At 67.1% G+C, this 12,290-nt stretch overlaps 2 protein-coding genes across 4 annotated transcripts; one reads left to right on the plus strand and one right to left on the minus strand.

The window, feature by feature from the left end:
* Nucleotides 1-400: 400 nt before the first annotated feature.
* Nucleotides 401-8,163, minus strand: LRRC45 (leucine rich repeat containing 45). 2 transcript variants are annotated; one of them, XM_025468353.3, is made up of 17 exons: nt 7,653-8,161; nt 6,912-6,973; nt 6,730-6,800; nt 6,296-6,474; nt 5,901-6,029; nt 4,786-4,898; nt 4,412-4,470; nt 4,070-4,147; nt 3,667-3,802; nt 3,507-3,584; nt 3,081-3,192; nt 2,908-2,978; nt 2,432-2,524; nt 2,100-2,192; nt 1,396-1,569; nt 1,168-1,315; nt 401-980 (listed from the first exon to the last, which is right to left on the minus strand). In XM_025468353.3, the coding sequence occupies exons 1-17, from the start codon at nt 7,870-7,872 to the stop codon at nt 784-786; spliced, it is 2,013 nt and encodes a 670-aa protein (XP_025324138.1). In that variant the 5' UTR covers nt 7,873-8,161; the 3' UTR covers nt 401-783. The 2 variants fall into 2 exon arrangements, with proteins under 2 accessions (XP_025324138.1, XP_048969782.1); XM_049113825.1 differs by lacking the exon at nt 401-980 and having other exon boundaries at nt 1,180-1,315; nt 1,396-1,589; nt 7,653-8,163.
* Nucleotides 8,164-8,260: 97 nt separating this feature from the next.
* CENPX (centromere protein X) lies at nt 8,261-11,615 on the plus strand. 2 transcript variants are annotated; one of them, XM_025468361.3, is made up of 5 exons: nt 8,288-8,397; nt 10,513-10,564; nt 10,756-10,809; nt 11,054-11,142; nt 11,231-11,615. In XM_025468361.3, the coding sequence occupies exons 1-5, from the start codon at nt 8,368-8,370 to the stop codon at nt 11,243-11,245; spliced, it is 240 nt and encodes a 79-aa protein (XP_025324146.1). In that variant the 5' UTR covers nt 8,288-8,367; the 3' UTR covers nt 11,246-11,615. The 2 variants fall into 2 exon arrangements, with proteins under 2 accessions (XP_048969790.1, XP_025324146.1); XM_049113833.1 differs by lacking the exon at nt 10,756-10,809 and having other exon boundaries at nt 8,261-8,397; nt 10,885-11,142.
* Nucleotides 11,616-12,290: the final 675 nt, after the last annotated feature.

Here is a 12,290-nt window from a genome sequence, read left to right on the forward strand (position 1 = left end):
GCCGGGCGCGGAGACAGCCGAGCGCGGCCGGCGGGGGGCGCGGGGGGCGCGGGCCCGCCCCGAACCCGGCGCGCGCGGCTCGGGGACCGCTCGGTGGGGGGCGCCGGCGCCCAAGCCCCGGCGGGCTCCCCTGCGCCCCGGGACCCACGCCACCCGCCGGGGGCAGCGCGGGCGGGGGGGTCCTCGCCCCCACCACTGCCCCCGGGGCGCGCAGGGGCGTCCGTGTGCACGCGGCGTCTTGGCGGGAGAGCCCCGGGCCGCAGCCGGGACACCGTGTGCCCGTGTCCCACCACCCCCGCCCCCCGCAGTGGCCCCGGGGTCCTCCCGCCAGGGTCGGGGCAGAGGGTCCCCTCGGTGTGGGGCGCACAGACACGTGTGGGAAAAGGCACCACCCAAAATGTATCACAAAGTGTAAAAAGTGTATTTTAGAAGCAGGAGATGCGGGCCAGCCTCCCGCACCAGGTTACAGGTGAGAAGGGTGAGATGCAGGGGTGCAGCGTGGGCTCCCGCAGGTCTTTTACATTTCCTCGCCCTGGGGGTGGGAGGGGGGCTTTCCTGCAGATGCATCCAGCAAATTCCCCGGACTGGAAGGGCCTGGGAAGGGCCGGGGGTGCCCACTCCCCACCATATGGCCAGCCCGCCCTGGGTCTGACTGATCCAGCCTGGCCCCGGACCCCCGAGTCCCCAGCTGCAGACCCTGCCTCAACTGCCAGGCTGCATCTTGAGACGAAGGGACGGGCAGGGACGGGGCACGGTGTCTGGGAGACGCTGCCTTGCCGCCCTTCACTTCTGGGGGCTCGTGGCCCTTCGAGAAGACCCCTGCACATAAGCCAGGACAGCATTTTGCAGGAAGTTGGCCCTCTGGGCCTCCTCCTCCCGGATGCGGGCGATCTCGACCTCCTTGAGCCTAAGCTTCTCACGGAGGGAGGCGTTCTCGCTCTCCCTGTCCAGCAGCGCTTCCCGGTGGTCACCTGCGATCACTGCAGAGGGGAACACGGGCTGGAGGTCCACTCGGAGGCCTGGTGGGGCGCGGGCAGGCTCCCCGATTCCACACGATCCCACAGATCCCACACCACCAGGCACCGCTCAAGCCTGCAGCCCTGCAGCCCGGCCACCTGTCGGCTGACCCCCTGCGAGAAGGCCCCGGGGGCTCTGGGCCCAGCTCACCCTTCAGCTGGCGCTCCAGGGCCGCCACCTTCTCTTTCAGCGCCTCCTGGGCTGTCAGTTCGGCCTGCAGGCGGCCGTTCTGCTCCTGCAGCTCCACCCGCACCCTGGTCACCTCAGCCACCTTTTCTTGGTCCTTGTTGCTTAGTTCCTGCCAGACACGGGGGTGAGCGTATGGCTGGTGTGGGGGAGCCCGGGGCACCGTGGGGAGACCCTCAACGCCCCAGTCACCTGCTGCAGCTCCTCCAGGCGCCGGCGCAGGCCTTCCGCCTGCAGGCCCAGCTGGCTGGCCCGGGCCTGGGCGTCGGCCACCGTCTGCCTCTGCTGCAGGCAGGCGCTCTGAGCCTCGTCCCGAGCCTGCACCAGCAGCCGCAGCTTCTCCTCCAGGTGAGCCAGGCGCTGTTGCTGGGGTCACGGGAGAGGGGCTGGTGAGCAAAGTGAGGAGGACTCAAGGCCTGCCTGCTGCTGCCCTGCACGTCGCCCCAAGCACCAGGGAGCGAGACGGACACCCCACCCCGCTCAGCCGGAGTGGGGATAACCTGTGGAGACAGCCTCCTAACCCGAGTTACCCAAGTTACATGTGCATATTCTCAACAGGCTCAACTTGAACTAGCCTGTAAGTAGTACCCTTGCCGGGCTCCCCCCATCTCCCAGGCTGACCACTCTGTTCCGTGGTTCCGGCTTGGGCCAGGCCATCACAGGCTGCATGTGGGTGAACCCCTGCCCCCATGCCAGGGCTGGACGCCAGCAGCTCTCTGTAGTGGTTGGGATGTGATCCTGGGCCTGTCCTGCTGGGATCCTACCTGCCCCCGGCCCCTTATGGCTCCTGTCCCCCCACCTCCCCTCACTGAGCCGGAAGCCAGCCTGAGTCCAGCCTATGCACCTCAGCCCCCCAGGCCTCACTCCCTGGTGGGCGCTGCCAGCAGTGGGCTCACCTCTTCCAGACGGACTTGGTTCTTGGCCTTCATGAGCTCCTCCTCAGCCTGGCCACGCTCACTGAGAGCTGCCGCCTTCACTCGGCTCAACTCCTGTAGCACAGACGGTGACCCCCGGGCCTGTCCTCCCAGCCCTGGCCAGGGACCCCTCTGGCCCCACCCAGCTGCTGGGCTGGGGTGACCCCTGCACCAGCCTCCTGAGAGCTTCGCTCACTAGGCAGGGATCCCATGTCCCACCTCATTAGGTCCTCTGGCCTCAGAGGGATGTCGGTGGGTGGGTCCTGATGAGGTTCTGAGACCGAGAGCCTAGCACCCAACCAGCATGTGCTCACCTCCTCCAGGGTCAGCCGCGAGGCCTCCAGCCTCTGTACCCTCTCCTGCATGGCCCTCTCACTCTCTTCCAGGTGGCGAGTCATGTGTTCCACCTGCCAAGGTGAGGGGCAGGAATGGGGCTGGAAAACTAGCGCCCCAGCTTACATCCCCCATGCAATCTCCACCCTGTGGCAGGCAAATCGTGGTGACACTTCCTCCTGAGAAGGGGCTGCCCCCCTGGCTTGGCAAGAAGTAAAGATGGAGGGCACGTCCCAGGGCCACGCCCAGACGGCACGGAGCACCTGGCAGCCTGTGCTATGGTCCTTTCTAGAGGCTGGTCGGGAGTTTCTGGGTCTGTCACTTGCTGGGGCTGGCCGAGATCTACCACGCAGCACCCCAAGGCTGCCAGGGAGCACAGCAGGGGTGTGCTTTGGGGACACCATGCCCCTGAGGTTCCCGTGGGCCCTAGGCAGTCACAAGGGACGGCAGGTGGCACCTCCTTGGCTCGCAGCTGCTCCAGGTCCTCCGAGCTCTGTCGGGACCTCTTCTTCTCCAGTTCCAGACGCTCTGGAAGCCCAGGGGAGACAGCGTGGGTGGGACTCCCCGGGTGCCCTCGCCACCCATCCTCCCCTCTCTGGGCCCCTCCACTGTGGGCTTGCATGTGCCCACCCTCAGCCTGGATGGCCCGCGCCTTCAGCTCAGCCACCGTGTTGGTCAGCTCCTGCCTGGCCAGGAACAGCTGCTCCTGCTGAGATCTCACCTTCCGCTCCAGCTCGTCCACCTGGGAAGCCAGCACCATGGACGGAAGCTCCGGTCTGGCCCCTGCCCGTGACCCTGTCCCCCTGTGGCCCTGCCCCCTGCCTGTGGCCCTGGCCCCCTGCCTTTGCCCCCTTCCCCGTGGCCCCAGCCCCTGCCCTGGCCCCCTGCCCCATGATCCTGCCCCCTGCCTGTGGCCCGGCCCCCTGCCTTTGCCCCCTTCCCCGTGGCCCCAGCCCCTGCCCTGGCCCCCTGCCCCATGATCCTGCCCCCTGCCTGTGGCCCGGCCCCCTGCCCCCCACCCCAGTCTCCCCAGGGCCCTGGCCCACACCCCCATACCTGGTTCCGCAGAAGCAGGTTCTTCTCATTGGCAGCAGATAAATCTTTGAGGAGCTTAGACTCCCGTTCTGCAGCCTCCTGAGGGGGAGATGGGGCATCGCTGGTCACCCCGCCTGCCCGCCCTTGCCCACCCTGTGCCCACCCAGCCCTCCCTGCTCACCTGCTGCTCTAGCCTGTGCTCCTTTGCCTGCCTCTGTGCCAAGCTTCTCTGCTCCTGCTCTGTGGTAGCCAAGAGCTCCCCCAGGCCCTGGGCCTTCTGCTCTGACAGGGCCAGGGCAGCCTCGGCCATCTGCAGCCTGGGAGGAGGGGAGAGCCAGCCCCGTCCCAGCTTCGCCTTGAGCCTCGCACACGCGGTGCCGTTCTCACTTTTGCCCACCACTCTTCACCTCAGCTAGAGCTCACCTCCTCCAAGACGCCTTCCGGGGTTACCAACCCAGGGATCTACTTTGTATACTGGGGACTAGTTCTTGTGTGTGTCACTTTTCTACTGTGGGTCCATCTCTAAAATGTTCCAGAGCCCCCCACTCCTGCCCGCCCCCACTCCTGCCCCCAGCCCCACTGACTTGGCCTTGAGGGCATTGATGATGGAATGTCTCTCGTTCAGGGCTTCCTGAAGCTGACCCATGCGTGCTGCTGACGCCCTAGAAGCAGAAAGGAAGGTCCGAGAAACCTCAGAGCACTCCCAGGCCCCCTCGCTCTGGCAGCAGCGGCTGCTCCTCATGCTTCCACGACGTCCCAGCCGCGGCTAGTGGTATTCTCAGCGGCCGCCCCGAACCCGCCAGCCCGTGTCCTTGGGAAGCACACGCCACCACCTTGGCGGGCAGGTGACGAGGCTTGGGGTCAGTCATCCCACAAGGCCGAAGCCAGGACCCAAACCGCAGGCGCACCGACGGGGCTGCACTCACCTGCTGCTCCTGGCCATCTCTTTTCGCTGCTTGTCGATCGTCTCCATCAAGTCCAGAAACTGGGGGCAGAGGTGGCCAGAGCCCTGTGAGGGCCCGGAGCCCGCCTGCTGGCCCTGCTCAAGCTGGAAGGGGCGCCGACGCCCAGTCAAGCAGCAGAGCGGAAGGGCACTGGCCTCACAGGAGGAAGGAGCTCCCGCACTGGGGAGCGCAGAGGCCCCAGGGATGCCCACCTGCCCGCCTAGACACGGGCCAGACCAAACTGGCCGAAGTGCTGGCCAGTCAGAGGAGCTTGGGGTCCTGCCGGCCCCCCGAGGCCGGCCCCTTGCCCCGGCGGCTGGCATGAGGCTCCGCGGTCAGAGCAGTGCTGTCCTCACCTGCCGGGATTTCTCTTCCTGGAGATGCTGCACCTCCTTGCTGAGCACCTGGGTGCGGGCCTGATTCTCCCGGGAAGCAGCCTGCCGCTGCTGACTGTGGGCTATGGCTTGCTCTGTGGAAGGAGCCCCGAAGGCCAGCATTAGCCCAGCCCCGGGCCCCGAACCCGTCACCCGTCACCCGACAGTCGACACTGTGGGCAGTCTTGCCCCACACGTCAGAGCGCGCCGTGAGGCCAAGGGCTGTGGAGGCATAGGGAGGGGGCAACGGTGGGGCCAGGAGCCCGGGAGGGGGGGCATGCCTGCGAGAGGGGCAGGGGAGACCGCTCAGCTGCCGCAGATGGGTATGGTCCTGGGGCATCTGGGCTCACCCCAAGGGTCAGAATCCACCGCATGACTTTCAAGAACTGAACGTCACGCTCAACTCCCGTGTTCTGGAGATCTGGGCAGCAGCTGGGGAGGAGCCAGCCCAAGGTGGTGCCAGAGGCAGTGAGGAGTGCTGGGGACGACACGGGCGGGGCAAGCCCAGCCAGGGTGGAGGCCACGAGCGGGACTCCTGCCCACATTCAGGCCCTTGGGTGCCTGGTGCTCCTGAAGGACAAGCAGCCGCGCTGAGTGGCAGGGTGTTCAACTGGGCCCGGGGCTGCGTTGTCGGGGTCACGGATGGCAGGGGACCACAGAGGCCGGGTGGCCCCGCTCCCACATGGCTCCCACGCACAGCCGTGACCTCTGGGGTGTCGGGGCAGGGCCAAGAAGCCCCTTTTCCAGCTGTGGCTGGGCCACCAAGGTATTGGCATAACCATCAGGGCAAGACCACATATGCCAGCACCTCTGCTGCTCCGTCTGCCACCGGTGACCCCCCACCTCACGGGCCTAACAAGCGAGTGCACACGGGACAGCTCAGAGCGCCACAAGCGAAGTCCCCCACGAGCTCCCCGCCACCATACCCTTCCCTAGACACCTTCTCCCTCTTCGTCCCATTTCTGGTTCGGGCCACCCTCCTGATGCTGTTCCATGTCCCCGTCCTGGGCCTGGAGCCGCCCCTCCCTCGGTGGCTAGCCCAGTCAGAAGGCCAGCTCCAAACCGTGCGGGCCATCGGCAGCCCCGGGTGCCCATACCCACAGCTCTGAGGATGTCACCGGGGATGTTGTTCCCAGCCAGCTCCAGCCTCCACAGGCCTCTGTTGCGGGGGAGACAGTTCACCAGGGCCCGGCCTCCCAGGAGGCCGATGCTGTTCCAGCGCAGGTCTGGAAGGAAACCTGTGGTCACCAGATGGGGTGCACCCGGACAGAGCTGGCCCAGCCTGAGATGCTTCCTTTGGGAAGAGTGCTCCCCGTGATCCCTAGCCAAGCAGGACCCCAGCTCCCCAGGCCCCTCCCCACACCCTTCCGCCCCCTTGCTTCTAGAAGAGGACAAGAGCAGCAGAAAGGCGGAGGGGAACAGTGGGATAGAGCCCCAGGTCTCCAGGACTGCAGATCTGGAGAAGGCCGGGGGGTGGGGGGGGAGGCCTCACCCAGCTGCTGGAGGCTGGTGTTGCATGCCAGGGCCAAGGCCAGCTCCTCTGCGCCCTTGTGGTTGATCTGGTTGTTGCGGAGGTCCAGCTGCTGCAGGGCACTGTTGCCCGCCAGGGCCCCGCAGAAGGTGGCAAAGGCATCGTCCCACGAGCCCAGATTGTTCCACTCCAGGGTGATACTGCAGGAAAGGCAGACCTGAGGTGTGCGGCCCCAGGGAGCACCCTGCTGCCACAGGAGCCAGAAGACAGGTGCAGGCTTTGGGGTCTTCGGCAGAAAGGCTGGAGCCTCGTGAGGAACTTACAGTTGCCAACACCCTGCCAATGGACGACTGGCCAGGAGATGACTCTCCTAGGCTGCAGGACGGCCCCTGGGCCAACCCCGAACCACTCATAGGGTGCTGGTGGACAGGGCGAGGTCCAGGATCACACCTCACCTCTGGATGGACTTGTTCTGTCGGAGGAGTTGTCCCAGAGCCTCAGCCCCTGCAGCTTGAAGGTTATTGCCCTAGGGCAGGAGGAGGCAGGCTGGTGACTCGCCATTGTTACAGGCTGGGCTCCAAATGCCCCATCTGCACCCCACAGGGCCCCGGCCAGGCAGCGGATGGGGCCTGCTCACCTTGAGATCCAGAAACCGCACGATGGTGTTGGCACACAGCCCCTGGAGCAGCAGTGAGGCCCCTGTGAGGGGGCAGGGCGGTCACTCCTCCCCGTGGGTGCCAGCGTGGGGCAGCTCCACAGAGGAGAGATGACTGTCCCAGTGGCCCCAACGGTCAGGATTTGTGCCCGAAGAGAGTTGCCCTGCTCCCTATTTGGTGCAAAACACCTGTAACCTCTGCTAGGCGCAGGGCCGGGCTGCTGACCTCACGCCCCCAGGGGAAGGGAAGGTCTCTCTTTCACAGAGAGATTGCCCGCTGCCGCCAGGGACGCTGCTGCCTGCTTTAACCACACGCAGCGCGCGACGGAAGCCTCAGAGGGGCGCCTGGGTGCCTTGTGGGTGAAGCATCGGTCTTCAGTTCGGGTCATGATCCAGGAGTCCTGGGATCGAGCCCCACGTGGGGCTCCCCGCTCAGTGGAGAGCCCGCTTCTCCCTCCATCCCTCCCCCTGCTCCTCCTCTCTAGTTCTCTCACTCGCTCCCTGTCTCTCAAACAAACAAAATCTTAAGGAAAAGAAGAAGACCCCTCACAAAGACGAGGTCTGGTGGAAGGGAACAGCTCTCCGCCAGGGGCTGCCGAGGCACCCGGACCCCGCGCAGCGCACCAGGCCGAGCGGAGCCAGGCAAAGGGCGGGACCCCAAGCCCAGCTCTCCAGTTGCAATGGTTGCAACCCCCGCGGCGCCCCGCAGCCCGGGGTGCCCACCTTCCTCGCTCAGCATGCAGTCGCTCAGGATGACCTCCGTCAGCAGCGCGTCCTTCGGCAGCAGCTTGCCCAGGGCCCTGCAGGTGTCCACGGTCAGGCTCTGCGCGGCCAGGTCCAGCCGGCCGCGGGGCAGCTCCTGCAGTCGCTGCAGGACGGCTTCCTGGGGCTCAGCCCCACCTTCCTTGCACAGCCGGCTGTAGGCGAGCCGGAGCTGCTGCATGGCGCTGCCGGAGGGGCCGGCAGCGGACGGAGCCGGGTCCCCCGGGTCCCCGGGGCCGAGCACAGGTCCCAAGTGCTCAGCGGCCGAGCGACGGGGCTCCACGGGAGGGACACCCGTGAGCGCAGCGGGGGCGGGAGCGGCGGGGTGAGGGCCCACGCGGAAGCGCTCGCCCGCGGGGGGCGTGACCCCAGGCCCCCAGCCCGCGCGCTCCGGACCCTCGCTCTCCCGCCGTGGATGCCCGCGGCCGCCGCGAAGCCTCAGTATCCAGGAAGAGCGAGGCGCGCCGGGAAGGGCGGGCGCAAACTGCAACTCCCAGGAGGCTTTGCGGAGGCGGGCGCTTGCCTCCGGCCAATAGGGACGAAGGGGCGGGGCCACGGAGGGCGCGCCGCGGGCTGATTGGCTGGGGGCGCGGGGGCAGGGCCACGGAGGGCGCGCTTAGGGCGGACCGGCCGGGGGCTCCGAGGGCTCCGGAGGGCGCGTGTCGGGGCCGCGGTCATGGAGGCAACTGGCGGCGGCTTCCGGAAGGTGAGCGGGCCGGCGGGGCGGGCCGGGGCGCGGGCGGGCTGCGGGGTGCACAGAGGCTGCCGCCCGGCCCCACGCGGCGCGGCACTCACCGTCCCGGGTCGCGCCCTCCGCGCGGGGCCCTGCAGCCGAGCGTCCGCGGCCCGCGCAGGGGTGTGTGCGGAGACCGTGGGGCCCCGCTCGCCGGTGGGCCCTGCCTGCAGACCCTTGGCCCGTTGTCTCGCGGGCCTGTGCTCGGGGCCCAACCGAGGCCCTGCTGGTGCGAGTTCCGGGGGCCCCGGGACCGGGGTGCGCGTGTGCCTCGCGTGGACCTAGACACCTCCACTCAGGCACACTTGCGTGCTCTTGGCAGAGGCTGATCGGTGAGGATATGGGTCTAGTACTATCCTCACTTACCAGTGGGGAAACTGAGGCCGAGTGAGGGCTTCATTCAGGCCATTCCGCTCTGGAGCGGCAGCCGTTTGAGGTTCTGGGTGGGTGGCTGGGTACGGAGGGCCCCGGCCCCCACCCCTGCAGGCTGTGAGTGGCTTCTGCGTCTCACTGGGTGGGCCTGTCCTCGGGTGAGATCAAGCAGGTGCACCAGGTAGGCCTGAGGGCCGTGCTCCACCCGTCCCAGGGCAGGAGTTTCGGCCTCACAGAGGCATCCATTCTGTGCCTCACCTGCCTCAGCCTCCTTTGTCATCCAGGACGGAGGCTGGGCCCTGGCCCAGAGGGGTTAATGACGGGAAAAGGGAGGTCACCGAGGCCAGGGTGACTTGACCAAGTGACCAGGAGAATCCCCCCATCATCACTGCTGCACAGAGGGTCCTGGAGGGCGCACCCCGGGGCTCTGCCAGAGCCGAGGCCATGATTACCCTTGGGCAGGGCTGTCCCTGCTGAGGGTGGTGGGGACGGAGAGACCAGAGCCCCTGCAGGCAGCGGGGCGAAGGCTGAGTGCATCCAGGTCCTGTCCTGCCCTCTGCGAGTTGAAGTCACTGGTCTGACTCCTTTGGGGTCACAGCCCTGCTCGGTAGCTCTGGGGGCAGGAGGGCGTCTCCTCCCCGGCAGGTGGCGCCAGGCTCTCACGGTCGCTGCCTGGAGGGCGAAGCTGCGTTCCAGTGGTCCCAGTGACCGGGTGGCAAGTTCTTACCCCCCTGAGCCTGGGCCCGTGGCGTCCACGCCCTCTCCTGCCCCTCTGCTCTGCTCCTGGGCTTTCCCGAGCTGCACCGGGCTGAGACGGCGAAGGCCCCATGGCTAAAGCTGCAGGGCTGGTCAGTCCCCAGTTCACCCTCCCTGCGTGACACCCCACTTCTGGGCTCCTGTGGCCACACTCCTGCCTCTCTGCTGGCTCCTCACTGACAGCCTCTTCCGGCCAAACCCTGCTCTCCGTACCCGCCCTTGGCCCGCTCCCCAAATCCTCATCATCCTTCCCCCACCTGGCAGCTCTGCCTGGGTGCCTCCCAGCCCCCAGGATCTCTCACCCACAGCCCTCAGCTCTGCAGAGGGGTGTTGTCCCTTATGGGTTCAAGCCCCCCCCCCCCCACCTTGGGGAGTCCCGGCTAGGACCCATCCTTATTTGTCAGGAGGCCCTGTAGATGTGCCCAGGCTGTGCTCCCCTCCTCCTGCACCCACCCTGGCAGCCCAGCCCCCATCCAACTCTGTGGTTCCCAGTGTCCATCCCGTAACAGGAGGACTCCCTCCTGCACTGCAGCCTCCTGGGGGTGGGGGGCACACCTCCGATGGACCACCCACCACCTAGACCTGGCACCTAGCGCAGGGTCTGGCACAAGCTAGGCAGTGTTGCCAAATGTGTCCACACCAAGAGCAGCTACGTCCTGCCCCGCTAGGAGTGCCTCCGCCCAGGGGCGGGAGCACAAGACCACCCTGGATCCCGCGGACTGGAGCCCAGACAGCAGCAGGTGGGCGCCTGGACTGCTCCCGCCTGTCCCCTCCACGTGCCAGACTTCTGATCCTGGAGGCATCTCGGGGCTTCTCACTGCCCAGTCCCCCACCCTGGGAGAGGCCACACGGACGGAGGACCTTTCCAGCAACCAGAACTAAATGCCTGAGGGGTCTGGCAGGCAGGGTGCCATGCGGGCCACTGACCTCGCTCCCCCACCCCTTTCCTCCCACCCCCAGGAACTGGTAAGCAAGCTGTTGCAGATGCACTTTACGGACAGTAAGACCAAAGGTGCGTGGGCACCAGCCGGTGGGCAGGACCACACCTGGGGGCTGCCAGGCACCCGTGACTTGGGGGAAAGGGGTCACCTGTGTGAGGAGCTCCGATTAGTGAGGAGAGCTGTGGGGTGCAGGCCGGGCCTGGGGCCCCAGGGCAGGGGCGGGCAAGGCGTGGCCCGTCACCTGCTCCCTCCCACCTTGCAGTCAGCGGGGATGCGCTTCGGCTCATGGCGGAGCTGCTAACCATCTTCGTTGTGGGTGAGCCCGAGGGCCCTGGTGTGTCCTCCGTGTCCCACGGGGCTGGTCCTGACCCTGTTCCCCTGGCTTTCTCAGCGGGGGGATCAACACGCAGCTTGGAGCCATTTCCCCACCAGCCCTACGCCCCGTTGCTGGAAAACCCCGTGTCCCAGGGGCCCCCCCGAGCTCCATCCTCTGAGCTGCCAGCCAGCGCTTGGGGGAGGGGGACCTGGGATGCCCCGTCACTTCCCCCGTGTCGCAGCAGAAGCGGCTATCCGCAGCGTCCGACAGGCCCAGGCAGAGGACCTGGCTCTTGTGGATGTGGACCAGCTGGAGAAGGTGCTACCTCAGCTGGTAGGTGCCTGCGGCCCATCCTGCATCCTGCGCTCCCGGGAGCAGGGCTGGGGCCCGTGGGCTGAGTGCTGCTCTCCCTGCCTCACAGCTCCTGGACTTCTAGGGGCTCCCACCCCTACCGCGCCTGCTGTCCCAGTCAAGACCAAGCCCTGCGCACACATTTCTGTGGCCTCTGGCCCCAGCCTGAGGTCCTGGCAGATGCTCTGCTGCTCCCGGGGTTCTCTGTCCTGCTGCTGACCCACTGGACACAGCAGATGGGGTGGCTGAGGGGAGGTGGGGGGCAGGTGCCCTCCCCTCACCCCTCACATCCACCGGGGAGAAAGCAGGTGCGGAGAAGCAGCAGGCCTGACACCCCAACATCGAAGCTTCCCTGCAACCTCTTAACCACTCGCTGCCCCTCGGAAGACGCTTCCCTGAACTACGTGTTTGCTCTCCCAAGGCAACATCAATAAATCAAAACCGCCTGCCAGGCACACCTCCGTTGCCATTAATCACCCAAAGTCCGGTTGCTTCGAAGCCCATGGGCCTGCCTCTACCCTGTGGAAGGATGGCATGGAACTGTGTGCGAGCGCCCCGTGGAGGGCCACGGCAAGGGCCAGGGAGACCTGAGGCCCCACGCGTGGCTGGGAGCATGGATGGCGCTCCTGCCGCGGGATGCTCGGCTGTGCGGCTGCCACTGGCCCAGCAGCATCACTGTGGGCAGGGTCAGCGGGGCCTGGAGGCCGGAGGCCTGGCCTCAGGCCGAGCCCCCAGTGGAGATCCGGGGCTGCACGGGACCCTCAGGAGCTGGGCCGGGTGGTATGGCTGCCCGTGGATGCTCATGGGCCTGCCTGCCCAGCCCCCAGCTGCTCCCTCCGCACCCTGCAGCACCTAACTCGCTTCAGCTCCAAAACCTGCTCAGGGACTGTGCAGTCTGGACACAGCCGCAGGATGTCCACTGGGGAGGATGCCTCACCCACCCCGGGAATTGGGAGCAACCCTAGAGGACCTCCCGGGGGCAGCCTTGTCCACACCTGAGCAGGGCATGAGCTGCGGGGGCCAGCCTGCCCTCCCTGATTCACCCCGCTGGCTGGCTCCCCAACTTTCTCCTCCCGCCCAGCTCCTTGGGGAGTCGCAGGGGTTCAAAGTGCTGGAAGGACGTGGAAGTG

Source organism: Canis lupus, chromosome 9, assembly GCF_003254725.2.
Source record: "Canis lupus dingo isolate Sandy chromosome 9, ASM325472v2, whole genome shotgun sequence".
NCBI lineage: Eukaryota > Metazoa > Chordata > Mammalia > Carnivora > Canidae > Canis > Canis lupus.

Coding starts and splice junctions, on each gene's coding strand:
- LRRC45 (XM_025468353.3), bottom strand. CDS start 7,872: ATGCAGCAGCTCCGGCTCGCCTACAGCCGGCTGTGCAAGGAAGGTGGG. Junction 6,475..6,729: donor CAGAACAAGTCCATCCAGAG/GTGAGGTGTGAT, acceptor CCTTTCCTGCAG/TATCACCCTGGAGTGGAACA. Junction 3,193..3,506: donor ACCTGCTTCTGCGGAACCAG/GTATGGGGGTGT, acceptor CTGGCTTCCCAG/GTGGACGAGCTGGAGCGGAA.
- CENPX (XM_049113833.1), top strand. CDS start 8,368: ATGGAGGCAACTGGCGGCGGCTTCCGGAAG. Junction 10,565..10,884: donor TACGGACAGTAAGACCAAAG/GTGCGTGGGCAC, acceptor TGGCTTTCTCAG/CGGGGGGATCAACACGCAGC. Junction 11,143..11,230: donor AGAAGGTGCTACCTCAGCTG/GTAGGTGCCTGC, acceptor CCTGCCTCACAG/CTCCTGGACTTCTAGGGGCT.